Source organism: Cetorhinus maximus, chromosome 20 (assembly GCF_964194155.1).
Source record: "Cetorhinus maximus chromosome 20, sCetMax3.hap1.1, whole genome shotgun sequence".
NCBI classification, from domain to species: Eukaryota; Metazoa; Chordata; class Chondrichthyes; order Lamniformes; family Cetorhinidae; genus Cetorhinus; species Cetorhinus maximus.
This window is the reverse complement of record NC_135898.1, coordinates 79,755,061-79,783,040: the sequence shown is the minus strand read 5'-3', so window position 1 is coordinate 79,783,040 and position 27,980 is coordinate 79,755,061. Positions and strand designations below refer to the sequence as shown.

General features: G+C 45.8%; 1 protein-coding gene across 4 annotated transcripts in view; it reads left to right on the top strand.

Moving 5' to 3' along the window:
• Positions 1-102: 102 nt before the first annotated feature.
• The window catches only part of arhgap19 (Rho GTPase activating protein 19), a 37,838-nt gene continuing 9,960 nt past the window's right edge, over positions 103-27,980 (top strand). For 2 of the 4 annotated variants that reach the window (XM_078564984.1, XM_078564983.1), the window contains exons 1-8: positions 2,396-3,355; positions 9,774-9,854; positions 11,383-11,592; positions 13,159-13,382; positions 13,835-13,921; positions 16,282-16,347; positions 20,808-21,002; positions 22,916-23,011. In XM_078564984.1, coding sequence (XP_078421110.1) covers positions 3,070-3,355; positions 9,774-9,854; positions 11,383-11,592; positions 13,159-13,382; positions 13,835-13,921; positions 16,282-16,347; positions 20,808-21,002; positions 22,916-23,011 — 1,245 coding nt within the window. In that variant the 5' untranslated portion in view covers positions 2,396-3,069. Of the gene's footprint in view, positions 328-2,395; positions 3,356-9,773; positions 9,855-11,382; positions 11,593-13,158; positions 13,383-13,834; positions 13,922-16,281; positions 16,348-20,807; positions 21,003-22,915; positions 23,012-27,980 lie in introns of those variants that run through there. The other 2 variants (XM_078564985.1, XM_078564987.1) reach the window with 2 other exon arrangements.

The following is a 27,980-nucleotide window of genomic DNA, read 5'->3' as shown; positions in this document are numbered from 1 at the left end:
CCTTACGACTGGCTCCATGGTAAACCCGGAGACCGGAACTGCAACTCCCATAATGCAGTGTGTTAAGGACCGCATGCGCAGTATGTGGCGGAACCCACTGCGCCTGCGCGGGAAACGACGGCGAACTGGATTTGATTTTAAATGGTCCAATAGAGACAGAGGTTGGTGAACCGTGTGCAATAGGAAGAGAGGCCGCTCAACTGCAGCCAATAGGAATAGAGGCCGCTCAACTGCAGCCAATAGGAATAGAGGCCGCTCAACTGCAGCCAATAGGAGTAGAGGCCGCTCAACGGCAGCTCGCGGCGATTTGAACATGTCCGAATCCCGGTGAGAGAGAGATTGTGATATAGAAAGAGGGAGATAGAAAGAGAGAAGGAAGGTGAGAGAGAGATGGGCTGGAAAGAAAGCGTGAGGGGGAGAAATGGGACTCGGAGGGGAGGGTGGAGGCAGAGGGACCATAGGGAGAGGGTACTGATTTGCCGGGGTAAATGTCTGGCTCGGAGTGTGGCTATAATATTGGGCTGAGGAGAGACAAATATGGGCAGATGTAGGGTGAGGAAGCAAAGGTGAAGGTAAGCTCAGCAACTATAGACTAGTCGGTTAAATTCGGTGGTAGCTTCGAGAAACAATAATTTGGACAATATTAATTGTCACATGGACAAGTGCAGGTTAATTAAGGAAAGCCAGCATAGATTTGCTAAGGGACTATCATATTTAACTGACTTACTGGAGTTTTTCAGAGAGGTAACAGAGATAATGTTGTTGATGTGGTGTACATGGACTTCCAAAAGGCATTTGACACAGTGCCGCACAACAGAGTTGTGAGCAAAGTTAAAGCTCTTGGAATAAAAGGGAGAGTAGCAACATGAATATGGAATTGGCAGAGTGACAGGAAGCAGAGAGTAGTGGGTAATGGATGTTTTCTGCACTGGCGGAAGGTTTAGAGTGGAGTTCCCCCAGGGATCAGTGTTGGGACCCTTTCTCTTCCTGATATATATTAATGACCTAGACCTTGGTGTAAAGGGCATTATTTCAAAATTTGTGGATGATAGGAAGCGTAGAAACATTGTGAACTGTGAGGAGGATAGTGTAGAACTTCAAAAGGACTTAAACAAGTTGGTGAAATGGGCGGACAGGTCACAGATGAAACTCAAAACAGAAATGTGAAGTGATTTATTTTGGTTGGAAGAATATGGAAGGACAATATGAAATAAAGGGTACAACTCTAAAGGTGGCAGGACAGGTGGAGAGAGCATTTAATAAAGCATACAGTATCCTGGCTTTATTAATTGGGGCATAGAGTACAAGAACAAGGAGCTTATGTTGAATAAAAGAAAAATACTGCGGATGCTGGAAATCCAAAACAAAAACAGATAATGTTGGAAAAACTCAGCAGGTTTAACAGCATCTGCGGAAAGAAAGACAGTTAACATTTCAAGTCCGTATGACTCTTCTTCAGAGCTTATGTTGAACTTGTATAAGACACACGTTGGCCTTAGCTGGGGTATTGCATCCAGCTCTAGGTGCTGCACTTTAGGAAGTGAAGACTTGGAGAGAGGGCAAAAAAGATGCATGAGAATGGTTCCAGGGTTGAGAAACTTCAGTTATGAAGATAGATTGGAAAAGTTAAGACTGTTTTCCTTAGAGAAAAGAAGGCTGAGGGGAGACTTGATAGAGGTATTCAAAGTCACGAGGGGCCTGGACAGAGGAGGTAGGAAGAAACAATTCCCACTTGTGAAAGGATTGAGAATGAGAGAGCACAGATTTAAAGTAATTGGCAAAAGAAGCAAAGGATGACATGAGGAAAAGCTTTTTTACGCAGTGTGTGAAAAAGGTCTGGAATGCACTGCCTGAGAGTGTGATGGAGGCAGATTCAATCGAAGCATTCAAAAAGGAATTAGATTGTTATCTGAAAAGGAAGAATGTGCAGGGTTACGGGGAGAAGGTGGGAGAATGGCATAAGATAAATTGTTCATTTGGAGAGCCGGTGCAGATACAATGGACTGAATGCTCTCCTGTGCTGTGACAGTCCTGTGAATTCTGGGTGGTGGTACTATGGCTGAAGGGCCTGGATGTTAGGGTTTGATCCTGGGAATATGGGTTGCCTTGGTGGGAATAAAAGGGTGAGAGTAGGATATCTGTGATAGAGGATGGTGACTTGGATGCACAAAGGATGGAGTGAAGATCAGGGGAATGGATCCTTGTGGGGAAAGTGGTCCAGTCAGATGGTAACTCTCATGGAGCCTCTACTGGTAAAGTCAGGAGGGAGGGACCAGATAGTGGATAAATCAAATGAGAGATGGCTAGTGGGATGAAGATACTTCAGGAGGATGGGGAGAGTGGAGGGAGGAGGAACTGTGCTGGAGAGAAGGGTTACGGCAAGGAGATGGGAAAGAGACGGGATAGATAGCTACTAAAGGATAGGATAACTGATGTGTGAAAAGTATGTCAGGGTGTTTTGTAGACCACTTGTTAATGTTTAGTCAGTAATTTCATTATTTTATTATGTGACATCAGGATGGCAGAAGGTGAACTGGATGAATCTCAGTCTGTTTTAATTCAGGAATTCCTATTTTCCTCAGCAGAGGCAGAGAGCCGTGAATTATGGTGGAGAGCAGGATAAAGCTTTATTATTTTTGAGAGGGGACAGGTAGCCAGATATAGAACAAAAACAAAGTGAATAGGGCCAATAGGATAATGGACAGCAGTCAAGGTGGGGAAAAGGAGAGAAACATGTGGCTGCTTCATGTCTACAGAGTGATACAGTGAGAGAGCACATGAGGTAACGAGAGCAATAAAAGCTTAGATGTGTATGTGACAGAGAGGCAGGAAAAGAGAGAGAAACTGATGCTGGGGCAGAGGAGGAACTGAGAATAAAAGGAGGCTTGGACTGAATGAGCAGAAGGATATAGGTTCACCTGGGCCAGGGAAGAGAAACATACCAGGAACATAAGCCAGAGGTGGGAGTGCAGGGGTGAGGCAGTGTAATATGTAGAGCCCTTGAGCCTTGCATATGCATTTTCTGATTCATGGGTTTGAATTCTGAAGTTTTTCACAGTATCTCAGGCAATGGAAACAGTTTCTCTTTCTAACAGGGACACGAGCTGTAGCATTGTGATCAGCAATGAGCCATTACTCCTCAGCAAGCCCATCATCTTCAACCCAGACTTTTTTGTGGAAAAACTTCGCCACGAAAAGCCGGAGGTGTTTCTGGAGCTGGTTGTGAGCAACCTAACACGTCTCATCGACCTTCCCGGGACTGAGTTTGCACAACTGATTGGTGAGGAGGAGCCCAGTTTACCCAGCAGCAGCAGCTCCAGCTTCTTCCGCTCATTCAACTTCCTGAAACGTAAAGGTAAGTGCCAGTTCTTGGCGAAATGTTGGAACTGATTTCCCAGGGGCTGCTAACACTCACCATCACTACACTCATATTGCTAACCTGCAAGACCATCTATTGTTCCATAATTAGCAAAGATTTCCCTGTATTTCTATTTATAGCAGGTGCAACTGGTGTAAATGAATCCCACCAGTGACCCTTTGATCTGTTCCCCTCATGACAAGATTCATGCTACAGGACTGTGTGGCTGTGCTAGAACAGAATCAGATATAGAACAGTATAATCATGTGATTTTTTAAAAAGTTATTTATTTGTTCATGGGTTGCGGGCTTCATTGGCAGGGTCAACATTTATTGCCTATCCCTAATTGCCCTTGAGAAGGTGGTGGTGAGCCGCCGCCTTGAACCACTGCAGCCGTGTAGTGTAGGTACACCAACAGTGCTGTTAGCAAGGGAGTTGCCGGATTTTGACCCAGTGACAGTGAAGGAACAGCGATATATTTCCAAGTCAGGATGGTGAGTGGCTTGGGGGGGAACTACCGGGTGGTGGTGCCCCCATGTGTCTGCTGCCCTTGCCCTTCTAGGTGGTAGAGGTCGTGGGTTTGGAAAGTGATGTTGATGAAGCCTTGGCGAGTTCCTGCTGTGCATCTTGTAGATAGTACACACTGCTGCCACTGTGTGTCTGTGGTGGAGAGAGTGAATGTTGCAGGTGGTGGATGGGATGCCAGTCAAGCGGGCTGCTTTGTGCTGGATGGTGTCAAGCTTCTTGAGTGTTGTTGGAGTGTTGTTCTGGATCACAAGTCTTCAGTATTACTGGGATAGTGTCAGGGCCCATAGCCTTTGCACTATCCAGTACTTTCAGCCACTTCTTGATGTCACTTGGAATGAATCAAATTAGATGAAGACTGGCATCTGTGATGCTGGGGACCTCTGGAGGAGGCTGAGATGGATCATCCACTCGGCGCTTCTGGTGGAGGATTGTTGTGAATGTTTCGGCCTTGTCTTTTGCACTGATGTTCTGGGCTTCCCCCGTCAATAAGGATGGGGATGTTTGTGGAGCCGCCACCTCCAGTAAGTTGTTTAATTGTCCACAACCATTCACGGCTGGATGTAGCAGGACTGCAGAGCTTAGATCTGACCTGAAACAAAAACAGAAATTGCTGGAAAAACTCAGCAGGCTTAACAGCATCTGTGGAGAGAAAGACAGTTAACGTTTCAAGTCCATTTGACTCTTCGGAGCTAAAGGGAAGTAAAAATGTGATGAATTTTTTCCAGTTTTTCCAGCATTTTCTGTTTTTGTTTCAGTTTTCCAGCATCCGCAGTATCTTGCTTTTACCTTATATCTGATCTGTCGGTTGTGGGATCACATAACTCTGTGTATCACATACTGCTTCCATTATTTGGCACGCAAGTAGTCCTTTATTCTAGCTTCAGGTTTTCTTGTATTCATTTACGGGATCTGGGCATCGCTGGCTCGGCCAGCACTTATTGCCCTTGAGAAGGTGGTGGTGAGCTGCCTTCTTGAACAGCTGCAATCCCTGTGGTGTAGGTATACCCACTGTACTGTTAGGGAAGAAGTTACAGGATTTTGACCCAGCAACATTGAAGGAACGGCAGTATATTTCCAAGTCAGGATGGTGAGTGGCTTGGAGGGGATCTTCCAGGTGGTGGTAATCCCATGTATCACCTGTCCTTGTCCTTCTAGATGCCAGTGTTGTGGGTTTAGAAGGTGCTGTCTAAGGAGCCTTGGTGAGTTTTCGGAGTGCGCTTTGTAGTTGGTACACACTGCTGCCATTGTTCGTCGGTATTGGAGGCAGTGAATGTTTGTGGAAGAGGTGCCAATCAATCGGGCTGCTTTGTCCTGGATGGTGTCAAACTTCTTGAGTGTTGTTGGAGCTGCACTTGTCCAGTCAAGCGGAGAATATTCCATCGCACGCCTGACTTGTGCCTTGTGATTGGTAGACGGGCTTTGGGGAGTCGGGAGGTGAATTACTCATGCATGATTCCTAGCCTCTGACCTGCCCTTGTAGCCACAGTATTTATATGGCTGGTCCAGTTCAGTTTCTGGTCAATGGTAACCGGATGTCGATAGTGAGGGATTTAGCGATGGTAATACCATTGATGGACACTTTTTTTTAGGTTTGCCTGGTGCTGCTCATGGCATCCCCTCCTACACTCTTCATTTAACCAGTGTTGATCCCCGGCTTGATGGTAATGGTAAAGTGGTGGATATACCAGGCCGTGAGTTTACAGATTGTGGTCGAATACAATTCTGCTGCTGCTGATGGCACACAGCATCTCATGGATGCCCCAGTTTTGAATTGCTTGATCTGTTCGAAATCTATCCCACCTAGCACAATAGTAGTGCCACACAACACGATAGAGGGTATCCTCAGTGTGATGGTGGAACTTCGTCCCTGCAAGGACTGTGTGGCGGTCACTCCTACTAATACTGTAATGGACAGATGCATCTGCGACAGGTAAATTTGTGAGGATTAGGTGAAGTAGGTTTTTCCCTCTTGTTGGTTCCCTCAGCACCTGCTAAAGAGCGCAGCTATGTCCTTTAGGATTCTGTCAGTGGTGCTACCGAGCCACTCTTGCTGATGGACATTGGAGTCTCCCACCCAGAGTACATTCTGTGCCCTTGCCACCCTCAGTGCTTTTTCCAATTAGTGTTCAACATGGAGGAGGACTGATTCATCACCTGGGGAGAATACGTGGTAATCAGCAGGAGGTTTCCTTGCCCAGGTTTGACCTGATGCCATGTGACTTCATGGGGTCCAGAGTCGATGTTGAGGATTCCCAGGGCAACTCCCTCCCGACTTTATAACACTGTGCTGTCACCTCTTTGGTGGGACAGGACATACCCAGGGATGGTGGTGATGGTGTCTGCAAGGTATGATTTAGTGAGTATGACTATGTCAGGCTGTTTGACTATTCTGGGACAGCTCTCCTAATTTTAGCACAAGCCCCCATATGTTATTAAGGAGGACTTTGCAGGGCCGACAAGGCTGGGTTTGCCCTTGTAGCTTCCAGTGCCTAGGTTGATGCTGGGTCGCCTTGTCCGGTTTCATTCTTTTTAGACTTTGTAGCAGTTTGATACAACTGAGTGGCTTGCTAGGCCATTTCAGAGGGTAGTTGAGAGTCAACCACATTGCTGTGGGTCTGGAGTCACATGTAGGCCAGACCAGGCAAGGATGGCAGATTTCACATTAGTGAACCAGATGGGTTTTTATGACAATTGACAATGGCTTCACGGCCATCATTACTGAGTTAGCATTTAGCTCCAGATTTATTAATTGACTTTAAATTCCAACAGCTGCCATGGTGGGATTTGAACCCATCTCCCCAGAGTATTAGCCTGGGCCCGAAACATTTCCATTATGCCATTACCTTCCCCTATATTGTTTGCTGACAATGATCAGCAGCCAGAGCCCCCCAGGAGCGACTGGAGACATAATTATACCATATAGGAAAAGCCTGTTTTAGAGAATCCTTTCGTTCATGCTGGGGCAAAATTTTATCCTGTTGCAAACATAGGTGTCAGGTTTTGGGATTATCGCCGGCAACTGTGAACTACCCAGCATCCTCAAGTCTTGAGAGGGTCATCACACTGGCTACAAAATTCTGAACCAAATGCTAATGGTGTCACTGTCTGTGAACACAGCCTCTGGTTCCAGTGCAGGCACTAAACACAGCCTCTGGTTCCAGCCCAGTCACTGTAAGCACAGCCTCTGGTTCCAGCCCAGTCACTGTAAACGCAGCCTCTGGTTCCAGCCCAGTCACTGTAAACACAGCCTCTGGTTCCAGCCCAGTCACTGTAAGCGCAGCCTCGGGTTCCAGCCCAGTCACTGTAAGCGCAGCCTCTGGTTCCAGCCCAGTCACTGTAAGCGCAGCCTCTGGTTCCAGCCCAGCCACTGTAAGCGCAGCCTCTGGTTCCAGCCCAGTCACTGTAAGCGCAGCCTCTGGTTCCAGCCCAGTCACTGTAAGCGCAGCCTCTGGTTCCAACCCAGTCACTGTAAGCGCAGCCTCTGGTTCCAGCCCAGTCACTGTAAGCGCAGCCTCTGGTTCCAGCCCAGTCACTGTAAGCGCAGCCTCTGGTTCCAGCCCAGTCACTGTAAGCGCAGCCTCTGGTTCCAGCCCAGTCACTGTAAGCGCAGCCTCTGGTTCCAGCCCAGTCACTGTAAGCGCAGCCTCTGGTTCCAGCCCAGTCACTGTAAGCGCAGCCTCTGGTTCCAGCCCAGTCACTGTAAACGCAGCCTCTGGTTCCAGCCTAGTCACTGTAAACGCAGCCTCTGGCTCCAGCCCTCATTTCCACGCCCTTGAGACTAAGGAACACAAACTTGAAAGAATATGGCAGACAACTGGTTTAGCCATCCACTGCCATAAAAACATATTATGATCTGGAGTAGGCCATTCAACCCATTGAGCTTGCTTGTCGTTCAAAAAGATCATGGCTGATCTGATTGTGGCCTTAGCTTCATTTTCCTGTCTGTCCCCCATTACCCTTGACTCCCATGTCAGTCAAATATCTGTCTGACTCGGCCTTGAATATATTCAATGATCCAGCCTCCACTGTTCTCTGGGGACAAGAATTCCGAAGACTAATAACCCTCAGAGAAAAGAAATTCCTCCTCATCCCCTTCTTAACTACCAAATCTGGCTGGACCATGTAAAGCTGGAACTACTCACAATTCCAGGATCATCTTACACCTGAAAGATAAGCCCCAGCTTCTTTGCTCTATTACAAACCGTCATCTTAAACCCCTCTCCCCTATCTCCTTCACCCTCACCCCCAACAAAAAGTGTGGGGAACTCTTTGTAACTAAGATTGACACCATCCAATCAGCTGCCTCTTCCACCTGCCCCTCTTCCACTAGCTCACCTGACCAATCTCCCTGCAAAGTTTCCCCTGTCCTCAGCTTGAACTCGCATCTTTCTCTGGTTTCTCTCCTATCTTCCGTCATATCTTATCTGAGCTCATATTATTCATAATACCCAACTTCTGCCCCTTTGACCCTGTTCCCACTATGCTGCACTCTATCCAACTTTCCCTCTTGGTCCCCACATTAGCCAATATTGTAAACAGTTCTGTCTCTTCAGGTGTTGTCCTCCTCTCACTGAAATCAGACATCATCAGCCTTCTCCACAAAGGAAAAAAGCACCATCCTTGCAAACTACTGTCCCACCTTCAACCTCCATTTCCTCTCCAACGTTCTTTGTCTCCTCTCAAATCTGTGCCCATCTTTCCTAGAACTCCACATTTGAATCCCTCTAATAGTCTGCCTCAGCTATAGTACCCAAGTAACTCTTATCAAAGTCAAAAATGAAATCCTATGTGGGTAGCAAAGGTAAATTCTCCCTCATTGTCTTTCTTGACCTGTCTGCAGCCTTTGACATGATTGACCACACCATCCTATTCCAACCTTACTCTGCTGCCATTCAGTTGGGTGGGACTGCTTCACCTGGTTCCATTCTTATCTATCTAACCATAGCCAGAGAATCACTTGCAGTGGCTTCTCTTCCTGCTCCTGCACCATTATCTCTGATGTCCCCCCAATCTATCCTTGTCCCCGTCCTATTTCTCTTCTACGCACTGCCACTCTGCGACATCATCTGAAAGTGTTATTTTTTTACTTCACGATGATGACACCCAGTTCAGCGTCACCATCACATCTCTTGACTCCTCCACATTTATTAAATTGTTAGACTGCTTATCCAATATCCAGTACAAGAGCAGCAGAAATTTCCTCCAATCAGATTTTGGGAAGACTGAAGCCAATGTTTTTGCTCCAAACTCTAGTTCCCTGGCCACTGACTACTTCCTTCTCCTGCAGCAGTCTGAGGTTAAGCTAGTCTGTTCACAATCTTGTTGTGCTTGACCCCAAGATGAACTTCTGAAAACATATCCACCACCCTGGAACATCACTGATTTCACCCATTTCAGCTCATCTGCTGCTGAAACCTTCGTTCATACCTTTGTTACCTCTAGAATCGACTATTCCAACTCACAGTTTGCTGATCGCCCGTATTGTGCCTTCCATTTGAGGTTATCCAAAACTCTGCTGCCTGTGTCTTAAGTTGTGCCAGGTCAGCTACTTAAGTCCCATGCTCTGGAATTCACTCCCTGAAAATCTCCGCCTCTCTACCTCACTTTCCTTTTAGAAGACGCTCCTTAAGGTCAACCTCTTTGACCAAGCTTTTGGTATCTGACCCAATACCTCTTCACGTGGCTCCTTATTTTGTTTAATAACACTTCTATGAAGTGTCTCGGAATGTTTTATTACATTAAAGCTGCTATATAAATATATGTTGCTGTTGTTGAGGGGGTGAATAAAAGAAGCAGTGACAAAACTGCTTTTGACGGAGGTGGAATTTATCAGCAATGTTGTGGTAATGGTGAATTTTAATGTGAGTGTTTTGTGATTTGTTTTTAGAGAAGGGGGTTGTGTTTGGAGCTCCACTAACAGAAGAGGGAATTGCTCAAGTTTATCAGCTCATTGAATATCTCTACAAAAGTGAGTGAAACTATGACAGTAACTCAGTGATAACGAATCTCGTTGCCCACACTCCTGATCTCCCCTCACCTTCTCCTGTTCCCCTCTCTCTTCCCTCATCTTTGCCCTTCTCTCTTTTCAATTTTTGCCCCTCTCCACCTTTTCCTGTTCAACTTTCATGCTCCATCTTTCCCTCCTCCTCTCTCCCCTTTTCATCTTTGCCCCAATCCTTTCACCTCTGCCTTTGCACTGCTTGGCAAAACCATGAGCTTACATTTAAGTCCCTCTGTGTTGCCTCCTCCATTGTTCTACATCGCAGTTCACACGCTGCCTTTAATTGAACACAACCTACCGATATTATTTATGCTGTTCAGCAATCTTATGTAACAGAAAAAACTGAGAATCTGGGAGAATTTGAAGATGAATCTTTTACTGTAATTGCGAAAGACTAAGTCATAATCATAGAAACTAGGAGCAGGAGTAGACCATTCGGCCCTTTGAGCCTGCTCCGCCAAACTCAATAGTCTGCTCCCGCTTTCTCCCCATATCCTTTGATCCCTTTCGCCCCAAGAGCTATATCTAACTTCTTCTTGAAAACATACAATGTTTTGGCCTCAACTACTTTCTGTGGTAACGAATTCCACAGGCTCACCACTCTCTGGGTGAAGAAATTTCTCCTCATCTCAGTCCTAAATGGTCTACCCCATATCCTCAGACTGTGACCCCTGGTTCTGGACTCCCCCATCATCGGGGACATCCTTCCTGCCATCTACCCTGTCTAGTCCTGTTAGAATTTTATAGTTTTCTATGAGATTCCCTCCTCATTCTTCTGAACTCCAGCGAATATAATCCTAACCGACTCAATCTCTCCTCTTATGTCAGTCCCGCCATTCCAGGAATCAGTCTGGTAAACCTTCGCTGCATTCCCTCTATAGCAAGTACATCCTTCCTCAGATAAGGAGACCAAAACTGCACACAATATTCCAGGTGCGGTCTCACCAAGGCCCTGTACAATTGCAGCAGGACATCCTGCTCCTGTACTCGAATCCTCTCGCTATGTAGGCCAACATACCATTTGCCTTCTCTACCGCCTGCTGCACCTGCATACTTACCTTCAGCGACTGGTGTACGAGGACACCTAGGTCTTGTTGCACATTCCCCTCTCTCAATTTATAGCCATTCAGATAATAATCTGCCTTCCTGTTTTTGCTACCAAAGTGGATAACCTCACATTTATCCACATTATACTGCACCTGCCATGTATTTGCCCACTCACTCAGCTTGTCCAAATCACACTGAGTCATCTCTGCATCCTCCTCACAGCTCACCCTCCCACCCAGCTTTATGTCAACTGCAAATCTTTAATCTTGACCTCACATTCCATCTATCTGATCGATTAGCACTGAATTATTTTTTTAAAACAAACTGTACTTTACCTGTGTTTCTATTTGCTCTAAAAATACAGCATCACAGTACATCTCTATTTGCATCATATCACTAACTCTTGCAGCACTTTATACTATTTATATTTCTCTCTTCCTCTATACAGATCTCCATGTGGAGGGTCTGTTCCGCATTCCTGGGAACAGTATCCGACTGCAGTCCCTGAAAGATGCTTTAAACAGTGGCGTGGATGTAGATCTGGATTCTGGAGAGTTTCATCCAAATGATGTTGCAACCCTGTTGAAAGTATTCCTCGGAGAACTGCCAGAACCGCTCCTCAGTCGTAGACATTATAATGCTCATCTCAAAATAGCAGGTACAGGGAGCAGCAGCCTGTATGTGAGAGGCAGGTACAGGGAGCAACAGTCTGTGTGTGAGAGGCAGGTACAGGGAGCAGCAGCCTGTGTGTGAGAGAGGCAGGTATAGGGAGCAACAGTCTGTGTGTGAGAGGCAGGTACAGGGAGCAGCAGCCTGTGTGTGAGAGAGGCAGGTACAGGGAGCAACAGTCTGTGTGAGAGAGGCCGGTACAGGGAGCAACAGCCTGTGTGAGAGGCCAGTACAGGGAGCAACAGCCTGTGTGTGAGGCAGTTACAGGGAGCAGCAGCATCTGGGTGTGAGACAGGTACAGGAAGCAGCAGTCTGTGTGTGCATGAGGCAGATACAGGGAGCCGCAGTCTGTGTGTGTATGAATGAGGCAGGTACAGGGTGCAGCAGTCTGGGGCCAGAATATTGCCATTGGTGTGCATGGGCGGGCCCGACACGTAAAATGACGCGAGATGACGTCGGGCATGCATCCCAACATCATCGCGCGTCATTTCAATATTGCGTTCGGTGGGCGCCGGAGATGGCCAAGCTGTCAAAGGCCTATTAAGGCCATTAAAAAAGTAATCAATGTTGTTAACAGTGCTACCCATCCAACCTTAAGGCAGCAGTGTGTGTGAGGGGATAGGGCAGGCATAGGGAGGGACAGGTACAGGGAGCAGCAGTTTTTTATTCGTTCATGGAATGTGGGCGTCACTGGCTCCAGCATTTATTGCCCATCCCTAAGTTAACCACATATGCTGTGGGTCTGGAGCTAGGTAAGGACAGCAGATCCCCTAAAGGGCATTGGTGAACCAGATGGGTTTTTACAACAGTCGACAATGATTTCATTAGACTTTTAATTCCAGATTTTTATTGGATTCAAATTTCACCATCTGCCTTAGTGCATTACCCTGAGTCTCTGGAATACCAGTCCAGTGACAATACCACTATGCCACCGCCTCCCCGCTGTATCAATACATACTGATATACAAATTAGAAGCAGGAGTAGGCCACTCGGCCCCTTGAGCCTGCTCTGCCATTCAATAAGATCATGGCTGATCTGATTTTTAACCTCACATTCCAGACTACCCCTGATAATCATTCACCTCCTTGCTTATCAAGAATCTATCTACCTCTGCCTTAAAGATATTCAAGGACTGTATCTCCACCACCTTTTGAGGAAGAGAATTCCAAAGACCCACTGCCCTTTGAGAGAGAAAATTTCTCCTCGTCTCTGTCCTAAACAAACATTATTTTGAAACAGTGACCCTGAGTTCTCTATTCTCCCACAAGAGGAAACATCCTCTCTACATCCACCCTGTCAAGAACCCTAAGGGTCTTAAAGGTTTCAATCAAGTCACCTCTTACTCTTCTAAACTCCAGCAGTCTGTTTGTACATAAGCCAGGGTTGCAGTTCAGCAGGTAATCAAAAGGGCTTTCATTTGCATAGCATGGATCCTGTTGGTGTGTGTGTGCATATGTTTAGAGACTGTATACTTAATATTCAAAAATGACTTGTAATTATGTTTCTGGTGTTTAGTTATGGAAGTCAATGTCTGATTGATTTATCTCCTGTTAGATCTAATGGTGATTGACATGAAGGGGAAGAAAACTGTTCCTGACAAGGAGCGTCAAATCGAAGCTCTTCAGCTACTCTTCCTTTTGTTGCCTTCAGCCAATCGGAATCTGCTGAAGTTACTGTTGGATCTACTATACCAAACTGCCAAACATCAGGACAGGAACAAGATGACTGCCTATAACCTGGCACTCATGTTTGCTCCACACATTCTCTGGCCAAGGAATGTAAGTGGGCATCTTCTCTCCTCGATTTAGTGTCACTCTTCATTTGATTCTCTTTTGTGCAGTCTAACCGCTTTTAAAAGTAATGTCTGGCATCCGCTGAACGCACCTCATTCTCCAATTTATAATTTTATTTTTGATGCTCAAAAACATTAATTTAGGTACACAAGTCTCCTGTGATTAACCTTTTCTAGTGTTTTCTGAAAATGAAACAAATATCCTCCCAGACCAACTCAGCGACATTAAAACATCCCATTCACTCTTCCAATGTCATGCGCCTCACATATTTCCAGCAATTTTTCAAAGATCAAAGACTGTGGACAAAGATTACGCAGAGAAAACAGGACCAGCTATTTCCAGCTTGGATCTACTGACTTATTCAGCTATTTGTTGTATCTGATCTTTTATCTGTTCTTTCCTGCTGATTCCATTTGCTTTTTATCTGCTCCTAACAGATGATGGCTGCTGACCTTCAAGGAAACATCGCCAAATTAAATAATGGAACAGCATTTTTGATTAAACACTCTCAGAAGCTCTTCCGGGTAAGGGAATACAGATTGTTTTATGGATTGGAGAAGATGGACCTGAGATTGGGTCAAAACTTCGGTTAGTTGTGGGATTGAAAGGATTCCCTGACTGTGGCATTCAAGAGTAATACAACAGCAATACTTCATCTCATTGGACCTGCTTGGAGTAACATGTTAATTCACACAGCAGAATGCAATTAAAGTGGTGTGGGTACTGTGTGCTGGTGTACAGCCTTGGGATGGATGCTGCATAGCAATGCTGAAGAGAGCTGGGGCCTGGGGCCAATGGAGGTGGGATCAGTATGGGGGTAGAGTCAGCATGGAGATCGGGACTGTCAGGAAAATATAATAATTTTCATCATATTATTGGAATTTATTGCAGGGTAATAGTGGGGTCTGTGTGTGTGGGTTTTAATTGAATTAAAGGCAGCTGGTCTGAAGGCTTTGATGTGTCAGAGGAGAAGCTAGGTTTGAAGTGTTAAGTAGGTAAGTATGGGGGAAGTTTTAGAAGGTGAGGTGTAAAGGGAACATTTTCATTTTTAAATAAACCAGACTAGCTTGAATTCAAAAGAGGGGGTGAAATGTTTCACCTAGCCAGGAGAGATTAAGAAACAGTGTGTTTATTTTTCCCAAAGATTACTGTAAAATTGGTACTATGATAGATTTTTATTATTAGAGAGGTAAAGTCCAAAGACACAGTGAAACAATGGGAATTTGTATTCAATGGGGAAAATATGTACAGAGGCGAGAAGGCTGTGTACAAGGGAAGGCATTCTAAGATCTAACAAGTGTGAAAAACCTTCAGCCTCTGTGCCCAAACTGCTGTCTGCAAGAACTGAAGTTAACAAAACTCACTTCGAAATTGACTGTTCAGGGTATCGTGTCACTTTGCCTCGATCTTTTAAAATCTATATGTTTTTACTGTTGCCTTAAAGGAGGTGTAACTGGGAGTTAGATTAACAAGGGGAGCTAGGAATTATAGTTGTAAATCTATGTACTTATAATTATTTTTTATTATTAATAAAGGTTCAACTTAGTTTTGTAAAAAAAAAGGAATGAGACTTGGTGGTCTTAGTACTATTGAATTCAAAGCACGCATCTTGAAATAATTACAAATTGCAAATGGTTGTGGCAGCTGCTTCAGGTTTCCCTCTGGGATTTGAGCAGCTTGGCATTTACCATCTGCCTGCCATAACAAGAGCCGTAGGATGGGGTCAGTGTGTGGGCAGGGTCAGAGTTTGGGGGGGACAGTGAGGGGTGGGGACAGTGTGAGGCAGGCAGTGAATCAGAGCACATGTGGTGTGGTGAGATATGGTGCTCAGTGTTCCCTGTAGGAAATGATTGCTGTGGTGGAAGCTGAGAGCAGGTACTGTAAAAATGAAGTTTTAATGAGAAAAGTAACTGATGCCATTAAAAATTTGATTGAAATGTATGTTGTTGTTGTGTTCAAAGATTGATGTTTTTACATAGTTAGATGTGAATCTTAAGGCAGTAGCTTGTGGGCAGTATGAATTAGTGAGAGGCAGCAAAGCTAGTGTCAGCCAAGGCCCAAAAGATCTCTGGGCTTAGAGTGGTTCACTTCACTGGATACCATATCTACCCAGATCTGGATTTTTATTTACTCGTTCATGGGATGTGGGCATTGCTGGCTAGGTTAGCATTTGTTGCCCATCCCTAATTGCCCTTGAGAAGATGGTCCCTTCTTGAACCACTGCAGCCCACTGAACCCACAACGCCATTAGGGAGGGAGTTCCAGGCTGTTGACCCAGTGATAGTGAAGGAACGGCAATATATTTCCAAGTCGGGATGGTGAGTGGCTTAGAGGGGAATCTCCAGGTGGTAGTGTTCCCATGTATTTGCTGCCCTTGTCTTTCTAGATGGTAGTGGTCGTGGGTTTGGAAGATGCTGTCTTAGGAGCCGTGGTGAGTTCCTGCAGTGCAACTTGTAGATGGTACACACTGCTGCCACTGTGCGTCGGTGGTGAGAGATTGAATATTTAAGGTGGTGGAAGGGGTGCTAATCAAGCAGGCTGCTTTGTCCTGGATGGTGTTGAGCTTCTTGAGTGTTGTTGGACCTGCATTCATCCAGGCAAATGGAGAGTATTCCATTACACTCCTGACTTGTGCCTTGTGGATGGTGGACAGGCTTTGGGGAGTCAGGGGGTGAGTTACTCTCCACAGGATTCCTAGCCTCTGACCTGCTCTTGTAGCCACAGTCATACCATTGAACATCATGGGGCGATGGTTGGATTATCTCTTGTTGGAGATGGTCATTCCTGGTACAAAAGGGCAGTGGATTCAGATCCCAAAGAGAGTTTGCTGGTTTAATTTTTATAATTAATTTAAGGATTCTACCTTAATCTCTCTTCTGTGCAGGCACCAGCGTACATTCGAGAACTTGCCAGATTACAGTTCACAGGATCAAAACTCTCAGTGATCAGGGTAAGAATATATGATCTCTTATTGTTTAAAAGAACCTGAAGTCAGTTCCAACATCACTACTTAGGTAGCAGCTTAGCATGTAGCGATTTCCTCAATAGCATTGGGATGAAACAGGGTAGTAGCTGTCAGTTCTGGCATAACCTCCCTGCTCTTGTATTCTATGCCCTGGCTAATAAAGGCAAGTATCCCATATGTCGTCTTAACCACCTTATATACCTGCCCTGCTACCTTCAAGGATCTATGGATATACACACCAAGGTCCCTCTGATCTTCAGTACTTTCCAGGGTCCTACCATTCATAGTGTAATCCTTTTACTTGTTAGCCTTCCCCAAGTGCATTACCTCACACTTTTCTGGGTTCACAGAATCACACAGTGCCGAAGAGGCCCTTCAGCCCATTGAGTCTGCGCTGACACTGAATTCCATTTGCCACTGCTCTGCCCACCTGACCAGTCCATTGATATCCTCCTGCAATTTACGGCTATCCTCCTCACTATTTACCACCCTACCAATTTTCATGTCATCCGCAAACTTCTTGATTATACCCCCTACATTTAAGTCCAAATCATTTATATACACCACAAACAGCAAGGTCCCCAGCACCGAGCCCTGTGGAACCCCACTGGAAACAGACTTCCAGTCACAGAAACATCCCTCTGACATCTCCCTCTGCTTCCTGCCTCTCGGCCAATTTTAGATCCAATGTACCATTTTGCCTTGGACCCCACGGGCTCTTACTTTCTTGACCAGTCTGCCATGAGGGACCTTATCAAAAGCCTTGCCAAAGTCCACGTAGACCACATCAAATGCTTTACCCTCATCAACACCCCTGGTTACCTCCTCAAAAATTGGATCAAATTTGTCAAACATGACCATCCCTTAACAAATCCATGCTGACTATCCCTGATTAATCCGTGCCTCTCCATGTGCAGACATATTCTGGCCCTCAGAATTCTTCCTAGTGATTTCCCCACTGCTGAGGTTTGACTGACTGGCCTGTAATTTCCTGGTCTATCCCTTCCTCCCTTTTTTAATAATGGGACAACGTTAGCAGCCCGCCAGTCCTCTGGCACCTCACCTGTGGCGAGAGAGGATTTGAAAATTACTGCCAGGGCCCCTGATATCTCTTCCCTTGCTCCCTCAATAGCTTGGGATGCATCTCATCTGGGCTTTTAAGGCAGCTAAACCAGCTAATACCTCCTCTCTCTGTTAATTTCCTCTAAGATTTCAGAGTCTTCCACCCTGATGTCCATACCTGCGTTGTCCTTTTCCATTGTGAAGACTGACGTAAAGTATTCATTGAGGACTGTACCCACATCTTAAGTTCCCTTCTGCACTTTTTATGCTCCCCTCGGGACTCTACCGTATTGAGCACTCGGTATCCGCTATAAGCTTCTCTTTTTTTCTTAATCCTAACCTTTATGTCTCGTGACATCCAGTGTTCTCTGGACTTGGTCCCCCACTTTGTCTTTACAGGAACATATTTACCCTCTACTCTCGCTATTTCCTCCTTGAATGCCTCCCACAGCTCTGACACAGTTTTATCTGCAAGTAGCTGCTCCCTGTCCATTTGGGCCAAATCATATCTCATCTTAGTAAAATTAGCCTTGCCCCAGTTTAGAACTTTTATTACCAGCCTAACCTTATCCTTTATCCTTTTCCATAACTATCCTAAATCTAACTGAGTTATGGTCACTATCTCCAAAATGCTCCCCTTCTGATACACCTTCCACCTGCCTGGACTCATTTCTGAATATTAGGTCCAGAACTGCCCCCTCCATTGTTGGGCTTTCTACGTACTGGCTAAAAAAGTTCTCCTGGATGCAATTTAAGAATTTTATTCCCTCTAATCCTTTCCTCCTTGCACACTAAAACTATCCCAGTTAATATTTGGGTAGTTAAAATCCCCTACTATTACTAACTTATTATTCTTACAATTCTCTGAAATTTGATTACATATTTCATCCTCTCACGCAGTGCATTCCAGACCCTAACTGCTCACTGGAGGGGGGGGAGGGAAATAGCTCTTCCTCATGCCAATGTTGCTTCTTTTGCCACTCACTATAAATCGGTGTCCTCTGGTTCTCAACTATTCTGCCAACATGAACAATTTCTCTCTATCTACTCTGTCCAGACCCCTCATGATTTTGAACATCTTTATCAAATCTCCTTTTAATCTTCTCTCCTGGAAAATAGCCCATCTCTCCAATCTTTCAACAGAACTGAAGTTTCTCATCCTGGAACTATTCTCGTGAATCTTTTCTGCACCCTGTTCATGGTGTAGGTGGTAACATATTAGTATGGATAGAGGATTGGTTAGCTAACAGGAAATAGAGTAGGCATAAATGGGTCATTTTCAGGTTGGCAAGCTGTAAATAGTGGAGTGCCACATGGATCATGCTGGGGCCTCAACTATTTACAATTTATAGCGATGATTTGGATGAAGAGACAAGATTTATGGTTGCTAAATTTGCTGATAACAGAAAGATAGGTAGTAAAGTTGCGAAGAAGACAGCAATAGTTTGCAAAGGGGCATAGGTTCAGTGAGTGGGTAAAATTTGGCAGATGGAGTATAATGTGAAAGAATGTGAATTTGTCCACTTTGGCAAGAAGAAGAAAAAAGCAGTGTACTATTTAAATGGAGAGAGAAAATACAGAACTCTGAGGTGCAGAGGGATCTGGGTATCCTAGTACATGAATCACAAGCTAGTATGCAGGTACTGCAAGTGATTAGGAAGGCAAATGGAATGTTGTTTATTGCAAAGGGAATTAAATATAAAAGTAGGGAAGTTTGTGACAGTTGTATAGGGTGTTGGTGAGACCACACCTGGAGTACATGTATAGGTTTGGTCTCCTTATTTAAGGAGGAATATAATAGCATTAGAAACAGTCCTGAGAAGGTTCACTCAAGTGATACCTGAGATGGGGTGCTTATCTTACAAGGAAAGGTTGGACAGGCTGGACCTGTATCCGTTGGAGTTTAGAAGAATAAGAGATGATATTTTCAAAACATATCCTGAGGAGATTTGACAGGGTGGATGCTGAGAGGATGATTCCCTTATGGGAGAGACTGGAACTAGGGGACACAGTTTAAAAATAAGAGGTCACCCATTTAAGACAGATTAGAAGAAATTTGTTTTCTGAGTGTTGTGAATCTTTGGAGAACACTTCCCTGGACAGTGCTGAAGGCAGGGTCAAATAATTTTAAGGCAGAGGTAGATTGACTCCCTTTTTAATCAAGAATCTAAGGTTATCGGGGGTAGGTGGAATGTGGAGTTGAGACCACAATCAGATCAGCTATGATCTTATTGAATGGCAGAGCAGGCTCGAGGAGCCGAATAGCCTACGCCTTTTCCGAATTTGTTTGCACCCTCTCCAATGCCTTCACATCCTTCTTAGTGTGATGCCCAGAATTGGACACAATACTCTTGAGGCTGAACCAACATTTTATGCAGGTTTAACATAATGTCCTTGCTTTAGTACTCTATTTCTAAAGCCCAGGAGCACACATGCTTTATTATTGGGTCAAAATCCTGGAACTCACTCCCTAACAGCACTGTGGGTGTACCTATACCACACACCACATGGACTGCAGCGGTTCAAGAAGGCAGCTCACCACCACCTTCTCAAGGGCAATTAAAGATGGGCAATAAATGTTGGCCTAAACAGCAATGCCCACATCCCATGAACAAATAAAACTTAAAAAACGCTTTCTCAACCTGCCCTGCCACCTTCAATGATTTGTGTCCATATACCCGCAGGTCCCACAGCTCCTGGACCCACTTTAGAACTTTACTCTTTATTTTATAATGTCTCTCCATGTTTGTTCTACCAAAATGAATCATTCACACTTCTCGCCATTAAATTTCATGTGCCACACGTCTGCCCATTCCACCAACCTGTTTATGTCCTTTTGAAGTTTGTCACTATCCTCTTCACTGTTCACAATACTTCCAAGTTTTGTCTACAGTTTGCAGAATCCTAATAGGAATTTGGGCTTTATCAACCTGAACGTGCACTTCCAGGAATTTAAGTATCTGAGCCCATGGGGTGTCTCTGTTCATCCATGTTAAGTATGGAAGGAGTTTGAATGGGTGGTCTTCTTATCGTGTCCACGGACAGTCTATACATGGCCCAGCCAGAACTGGACACATTTTTGCACCTTGTTGTTGAATGGGTGGTTGGAGTCAATAACAGGGTAGAGAGCATACATGGGCTTTGGGAAATGTTTAAATGAGTGGCTAGATTCTGTGAAATGGGAGAGTGTAAAGCGTCTGTGGAAGAAGATTAAATGAGTGGCTAAAGTCCGTAACAAGGTAGAGTGTACAGAGGCTGGAGGAGGAGTGGGGTTGATGTGCTGAATGAGTTCCTGTGTTCTATATTTTTATGTTAGCCCCCTGTTCTTTTGAGGATTGTTTTCTAATGCTTGTTGGAATGTTTGGAATTCTGTTTCTGTTCAGGATGATCTGGATTTGTTGTCAGCTCCAGATTGCCCAGATTTGTTCATCAGTAAATCTGCAAAGCGGAACAGGCTGCACTCTGTTTTGAGATCCCAGGAGGACACACAGCAACATACAGAAGAGGCCCTGAAGGAGCTCTTTAAACACGTCAGCAATATGCCCAACTCCGCCAAGAAGAAGAGACTCGTGAGACAGGTAAGGGAAGTTGGAGGTGCTGAAGAAACTAGTGAGACAGGTAAGGGAGGTTGGAGGTGCTGAAGAAGAGACTCGTGAGACAGGTAAGGGAAGTTGGAGGTGCTGAAGAAGAGACTCGTGAGACAGGTAAGGGAGGTTGGAGGTGCTGAAGAAGAGACTCGTGAGACAGGTAAGGGAGGTTGGAGGTGCTGAAGAAGAAACTTGTGAGACAGGTAAAGGAGGTTGGAGGTGCTGAAGAAGAAACTCGAGAGACAGGTAAGGGAGGTTGGAGGTGCTGAAGAAGAGACTCGAGACAGGTAAGGGAGGTTGGAGGTGCTGAAGAAGAGACTCGTGAGATGGGTGAGGGAGGCTGGAGGTGCTGCTCCTGCCCTCCTCCATCTGGTGAGCTGGTATGATAGTGTACAAGCCAGGAAGGCCCAGAAATTCATGGGTTCTTATCAGCTGTTATGCCTATGTTAGGTTAGCCATTTGACAAGGTGAGTTTAGGTTTTGGGTTAAGGAGAGGAGATAAACTCAGCCAGATCCCGCTTCTGATCATTTCCCAGTGATTTCTGGTGGAAAGTGCGCCTGTTAATGATGGTGAGGATGGGGATGGACTTGGCTTCACGTCAAGTATACTATCAAATACTCCTCAAAGATTCATGTAGCGAGAATGAATTGGTCAGTTATTGCAAGGGAGCTGTCTCTAGTATCCCAGTGCCTGGGAGACATAAGGGAGCAAAAAAATAATTTCAAGCCTTTGCTACTTCTGATTCCATGACGCAGAGAACCCCAATGAAATGACTGGAGCCCTGGTGTTCAAACCTTTTTGTTTGGTATCCACCTGCCCTCACTCCAGGATCCTGAAGCTGCTCTGATTCTGACTACTATGGGAGATACCAATCTTGCTCCTGCTGCTATGACACATGCGGGTCACTGAGTTTTCCCCCCCCGCCTATTGCTATGGGGCAGTCTGTTGTCATTTTGTCAGAGTGGATATCAACATAGGGCTTTGGAAAGCTGTAAGATAAGAAAATTCTTGCTTGTGTTTTGCAGCCTGAAAAATTTCTTCACTCAGTGTTTTGTAAATCTTTGAAATAATCTAACCTAGAGCAGTGGTTCACATTGGTTCACTTAGATTAAAAGACCCTGCGGACCACTTACTAATCTGATCCAACCCCTTTCAGTTCCCACCACAAAAAAAAAATCAAATAAGTGCATTGATTGGCACTGCTTTTGATGAGTTACCAATGAGGTGGTGTCTGGTTCCAAACTGGAGAGTTTCAGTCTCATGTAAGGCTCCACGTTCAGCTAGTTCCTTCTCTTTGTTTTCAGCTCCACAAGGGTTGAACATCTGACCTTGCAGTTGCATGTAACAGTAACATAAATCTTGCTTATAAAAGTATGTTGTTGTTACTCATGATTATGACGCCTCATGCCATGCACGTGGGAGCCAGCCTGGTGGTGTGACGTCACGCGAGTGGTGGGGATGATGGTTCAGGTCTGTTCTCTATGTTGGTCTCGGCTGTGGCATTGCGAGTCGGTGATTTGCATTTTAGAGCAGCCCATGGGCCACATGGATGTCCCTCAAGGACTGCCACTGCTGTAAAGTGTTGTGGATGCTCCATTGTTGAATACATTTAAGGCTGAGACAGATTTTTGATCTTTCAAGGGATCGAGGGAGCAGGCAGGAAAGTGAAGTTGAGGCAGAACAGCAATGATTGTATGGACAGGCAGAGCAGGCTTGAGGAGTTGTAGGGCCTACTCCTGCTCCCATGTTCCCTAACCCATGGATCCGGACCACTAAGTGGAGTATGGGGATGACGTATCCCTTGCTCAGTCCCAATAAACAAGCTTTCCTGCACAATGTGACATTCCACTACCTCCTGTGTGTTCTCCATTTCACACCATCCTTTCTCCTTGTCCTCTTGCAGTTTCATAAAAGCTCGGTGGTTGGTACTCCTGAAGGATTAATTTCGCCGAAACACAAGAAACACATGCGCTCCAAGTCTTTTGGAGGCCGCATTAAGGTAAGAGGGGCATGAAGCTACACTGGTAAGCCTGGAATTAAAACATAATACTCCCCCCACAAACCCCCAACCCAAAGGATAAAAAAGAGAGCAAGTGTACAACTGATTCATAGCTGCATCCAGGGCTCATGATAAAAGCATGCAGGCTTGTGCTTATGCACATGCATCAGGTGTGGGCAGAATTGGCCTTCGGCTGTGGCGTAGCTACAGGTTAGAAATCTTGGCTGAACATTGGGGGAGGTGATGCCGTAGTGGTCTTGTTGTTGGACTAGTAATCCAGAGACCCAGGGTAACGCTCTGGGTCCTGGGTTCGAGTCCCACCACGACAGATGGTGGAATTTGAATTCAATAAAAATCTGGAATTAAAAGTCTAATTATGACCATGAAACCATTGTCGATTGTTGTGAAAACTGGTTCATTAGGGAAGGAAATCTGTTGTCCTTACCTGGTCTGGCCTACATGTGACTCCAGACCCACAGCAATGTGGTTGACTCTTACATGCCCTCAGTTGTAACAAACCGCTACAAAGTTACAAAAAAGGAATGAAACTGGACGGACCACCCGGCATCGACGTAGGCACCGGAAACGACAACAGCAATCTCAGCCCTGTCGACCCGGCAAAGTACTCCTTACTAACATCTGGGTCTAGTGCCAAAATTGAGAGAGCTGTCTCACAGACTAGTTAAGCAACAGCCTGACACGTCATCCTCACGGAATCATACCTTGCAGATAATGCCCTCCACCATACCCTGGGTATGCCCTGGCCCAACGGCAGAGGTGGCATAACAATGGTATACAGTTGCCCTGGGAGTCCTCAACATCGACTCTGGATCCCATGAAGTCACATGGCAAACATGGACAAGGAAACCTCCTGCTGATTATCTCACACGGCCCTCCCTCAGCTGATGAATCAGTGCTCCTCCATGTTGAACACCACTTGGAGGAAACACTGAGGAAAGGAAACACAAGGGTGCAGAATGTACTCTGGGTGGGGGACCTCAAAGTCCATCACCAAGAGTGACTCGGTGGCACCACTACTGGTCAAGCTGGCTGAGTACTAAAGGACATAGTTGCTAGACTGGGTCAGCGGCAAGTGGTGAGGGAACCAACAAGAGGGAAAACATACTTGACCTCATGCTCACCAACCTGCCTGCAGCAGATGTATCTGCCCATGACAGTATCAGTAGGAGTGACCACTGCACAGTCGTTGTGGAGACGAAGTCCCGGCTTCACATTGAGGATACCCTCCATTGTGCTGTGTGGCACTACCACCGTGCTAAATGGGATAGATTTCGAACAGATCTAGCAACTCAAGACTGGGCATCCATGAGGCACTGTGGGCCATCAGCAGTAGCAGAATTGTACTCGAACACAATCTGTAATCTCATGGCCCGACATATCTCCCACTCTACCATTGCCGTCAAGCCAGGGGATCAATCCTGGTTCAATGAAGAGTGCAGGAGGCCATGCCAGGAGCAGAACCAGGCATACCTAAAAATGAGATGTCAACCTGGTGAAACTATAACACGGGACTACTTGCGTGCCAAACAGCATAAGCAGCAATTGATAGACAGAGCTAAGTGATCCCACAACCAACAGATCAGATCTAAGCTCTGCAGTCCTGCCACATCCAGTTGTGAATGGTGGTGGACAATTAAACAACTCACTGGAGGAGGAGGCTCCACAAATATCCCCATCCTCAATGATGGAGGAGCCCAGCATTGCAGTGCAAAAGATAAGTCTAAAAGAAGCATTCGCAGCAATCTTCAGCCAGAAGTGCCAAGTGGATGATCCATCTCTTCCTCCTCCGGAGGTCCCCAGCATCACAGATGCCAGTCTTCAGCCAATTCGATTCGCTCCATGTGATATCAAGAAACAGCTGAAAGCACTGGATAGTACAAAGGCTATGGGCCCTGACAATATTCCGACAATAGTACTGAAGACTTGTGCTCCAGAACTTGCCCACGTCCCTAGCCAAACTGTTCCAGCACAGCTACAACACTGGCATCTACCCAGCTATGTGGAAAATTGCCCAGGTATGTCCAGTACACAAAAAGCAGGACAAATCCAACCCGACCAATTACTGCCCCATCAGTCGACTCTCGATCATCAGTAAAGTAATGGAAGGGGTCATCAACAGTGCTATCAAGTGGCACTTGCTTAGCAATGACCTGCTCACTGATGCCCAGTTTGGGTTCTGCCAGGGCCACTCAGCTCCTGACTTCATTACAGCCTTGGTTCAAACATGGACAAAAGAGCTGAACTCCCGAGGTGAGGTGAGAGTGACTGCCCCTGACATCAAGGCAGCATTTGACAGAGTGTGGCATCAAGGAGTCCTAGCAAAACTGGAGTCAATGGGAATCGGGGGGGTGGGGGGAAGCTTTCCGCTGGTTGGAGCCATACCTAGCACGAAAGAAAATGGTTGTGGTTGTTGGAGGTCAATCATCTCAGCTCCAGGACATCACTGCAGGAGTTCCTCAGGGTAGTGCTCTAGGCCCAACCATCTTCAGCTGCTTCATCAATGACCTTCCTTCCATCATAAGATCAGAAGTGGGGATGCTCGCTGACGATCGCACAATGTTCAGCACCATTCGCGACGACTCATACTGAAGAAGTCCTTGTCCAAATGCAGCAAGACCTGGACAATATCCAGGCTTGGGCTGACAATGGCATTACCATCAGTGAATCCCCCACTATCAACAGCCTGGGGGTTACCATTGACCAGAAGCTGAATTGGACTAGCCATATAAATATTGTGGCTACAAGAGCAGGTCAGAGGCTAGAAATCCTGCGACGAGTAACTCACCTCCTGACTCCCCAAAGCCTGTCCACCATCTACAAGGCACAAATCAGGAGTGTGCTGGAATACTCCCCACTTGCCTGGGTGAGTGCAGCTCCCACAACACTCGAGAAGCTTGACACTGTCCAGGAGAAAGTAGCCCACTGGATTGGCACCACATCCACAAATATTCACTCCCTCCATCACCGAAGCACAGTTGCAGCAATGTGTACCATTTACAAGATGCACTGCAGGAATTCACCAAGGCTCCTTAGACATCACCTTTCAAACCCATGACCGCTACCATCTAGAAGGACAAGGGCAGCAGATAGATGGAAACACCACCACCTGGAAGTTCCCCTCCCAGTCACTCACCATCCTGACTTGGAAATATATCGCCGTTTCTTCACTGTCGCTGGGTCAAAATCCTGGAACTCCCTTCCTAACAGCACTGTGGGTGTCGCTACACCACATGGATTGCAGAGGTTCAAGAAGGCAGCTCACCACCACCTTCTTAAGGGCAACTAGGGATGGGCAATAAATGCTGGCTCAGCCAGCGAAGCCCACATCCCATGAATTAATTTATTTTTTTTAAATTTCCTGTCCACAAAAATCAGGATAAATCCAATCTGGCCAATTATTGCCCCATCAAGTCTACACAATCATCAGCAAAGTGATGGAAGGTGTCATTTCCGATGCTGGTGAGCAATAACGTGCTCACTGACGCTCACTTTGGGTTCTGCCAGGACCACTGAGCTCCTGACCTCTTGCAGCCTTGGTTCAAACATGGACAAAAGAGCTGAACTCCAGAGGTGAGGTGAGAGTGACTGTCCTTGACATCAAGGCAGCAATTGACCGAGTGTGGCATCAAGGAGCTCTAGCAAAAATGAGGTCAGTGGAAATTGTGGGGGAAACTCTCCACTGTTTGGAGTCATACCTAACACAAAGGATGTTTGTGGTTGTTGGAGATCAAACATCTCAGTCACAAAACATCTGCAGGAGTTCCTCAGCACAGTGCCCGAAATCTAACTATCTTCAGCTGCTTCATCAATAACCATCATTATGTCAGAAGTGGGGATGTTTGCTGATGATTGCACAATGTTCGGCACAATTTGCGACTCCTCAAATACTGAAGCAGTCTGTGCTATGTGCAGCAAGTCCTAGACAATATTCAGGCTTGGGCTGACAAGTAGCGAGTAACATTCGCGTCACAAAAGCCAGGCAATGACCATCTCCAACAAGAGAGAATCTAACCATCTCTCATTGACATTCAATAGCATTACCATCACTGAATCCCCCGCCATCAACATCCTGGAGTTACCATTGATCAGAAACTGAACTGGACTAGCTGTATTAATACTGTGGCTACAAGAGCAGGTCAGAGGCTAGGAATCCTGCAGTGAGTAACTCACCCCCCAACTCCCAGCAAGCCAGAAGTGTGATGGAATACTCTCCCCTTGACTGGATGAGGGCAGCTCCAACAACATTCAAGAAGCTCAACACCATCCAGGACAAAGCAGCCCACTTGATTGAGACACCATCCACCATTTTGAACATCCAGTCCCTCAACCACTGGCGTATTGTCGCAGCAATGTATAACATATACAAGATGGATTGCAGCAACTAACCAAGGCTCTGAAAGCACCTTCTAAACCCGCAAACTCTACCACCACCTGCAAGTTCTCCAAGCCAAACACCATTCTGGCTTAGAACTATATCACTATCGCTGGTCAAAATCCTGGAACTCCCTCCCTAAATGCACTGTGAATGTACCTTTAACACATTGTAGTGGTTCAAGAAGGCAGCTCACCACCACCTTCTCGAGAGGATCTATTTATAATTAATCATTTGAGAGATGTGGGTAACACTGGCAAGGCCAACATTTATAACCCATCACAAATTGCGGGTGGTGGTGTTCTCATGTGCTTGCTGCCCTCATTCTTCTAGGTGGTAGAGGTCATCCTCCAGTCTGAAAAACAACCATCTACCACCACTCTCTTTCTCTTGAGTTTTTTTTTATCCAAATGGACACTGACCCTCCTATTCCATGAGCATCAGTTTTGTTGACCAGCCTTTTATGTGGTACTTTGTCAAATGCTTTCTTAAAATCCATATAGACAACATCGACCACATTCCCTTCACGAACCTTCTCTCGCCTCACCTTTGGAGTTCAGCTCTTTTGTCCATGTT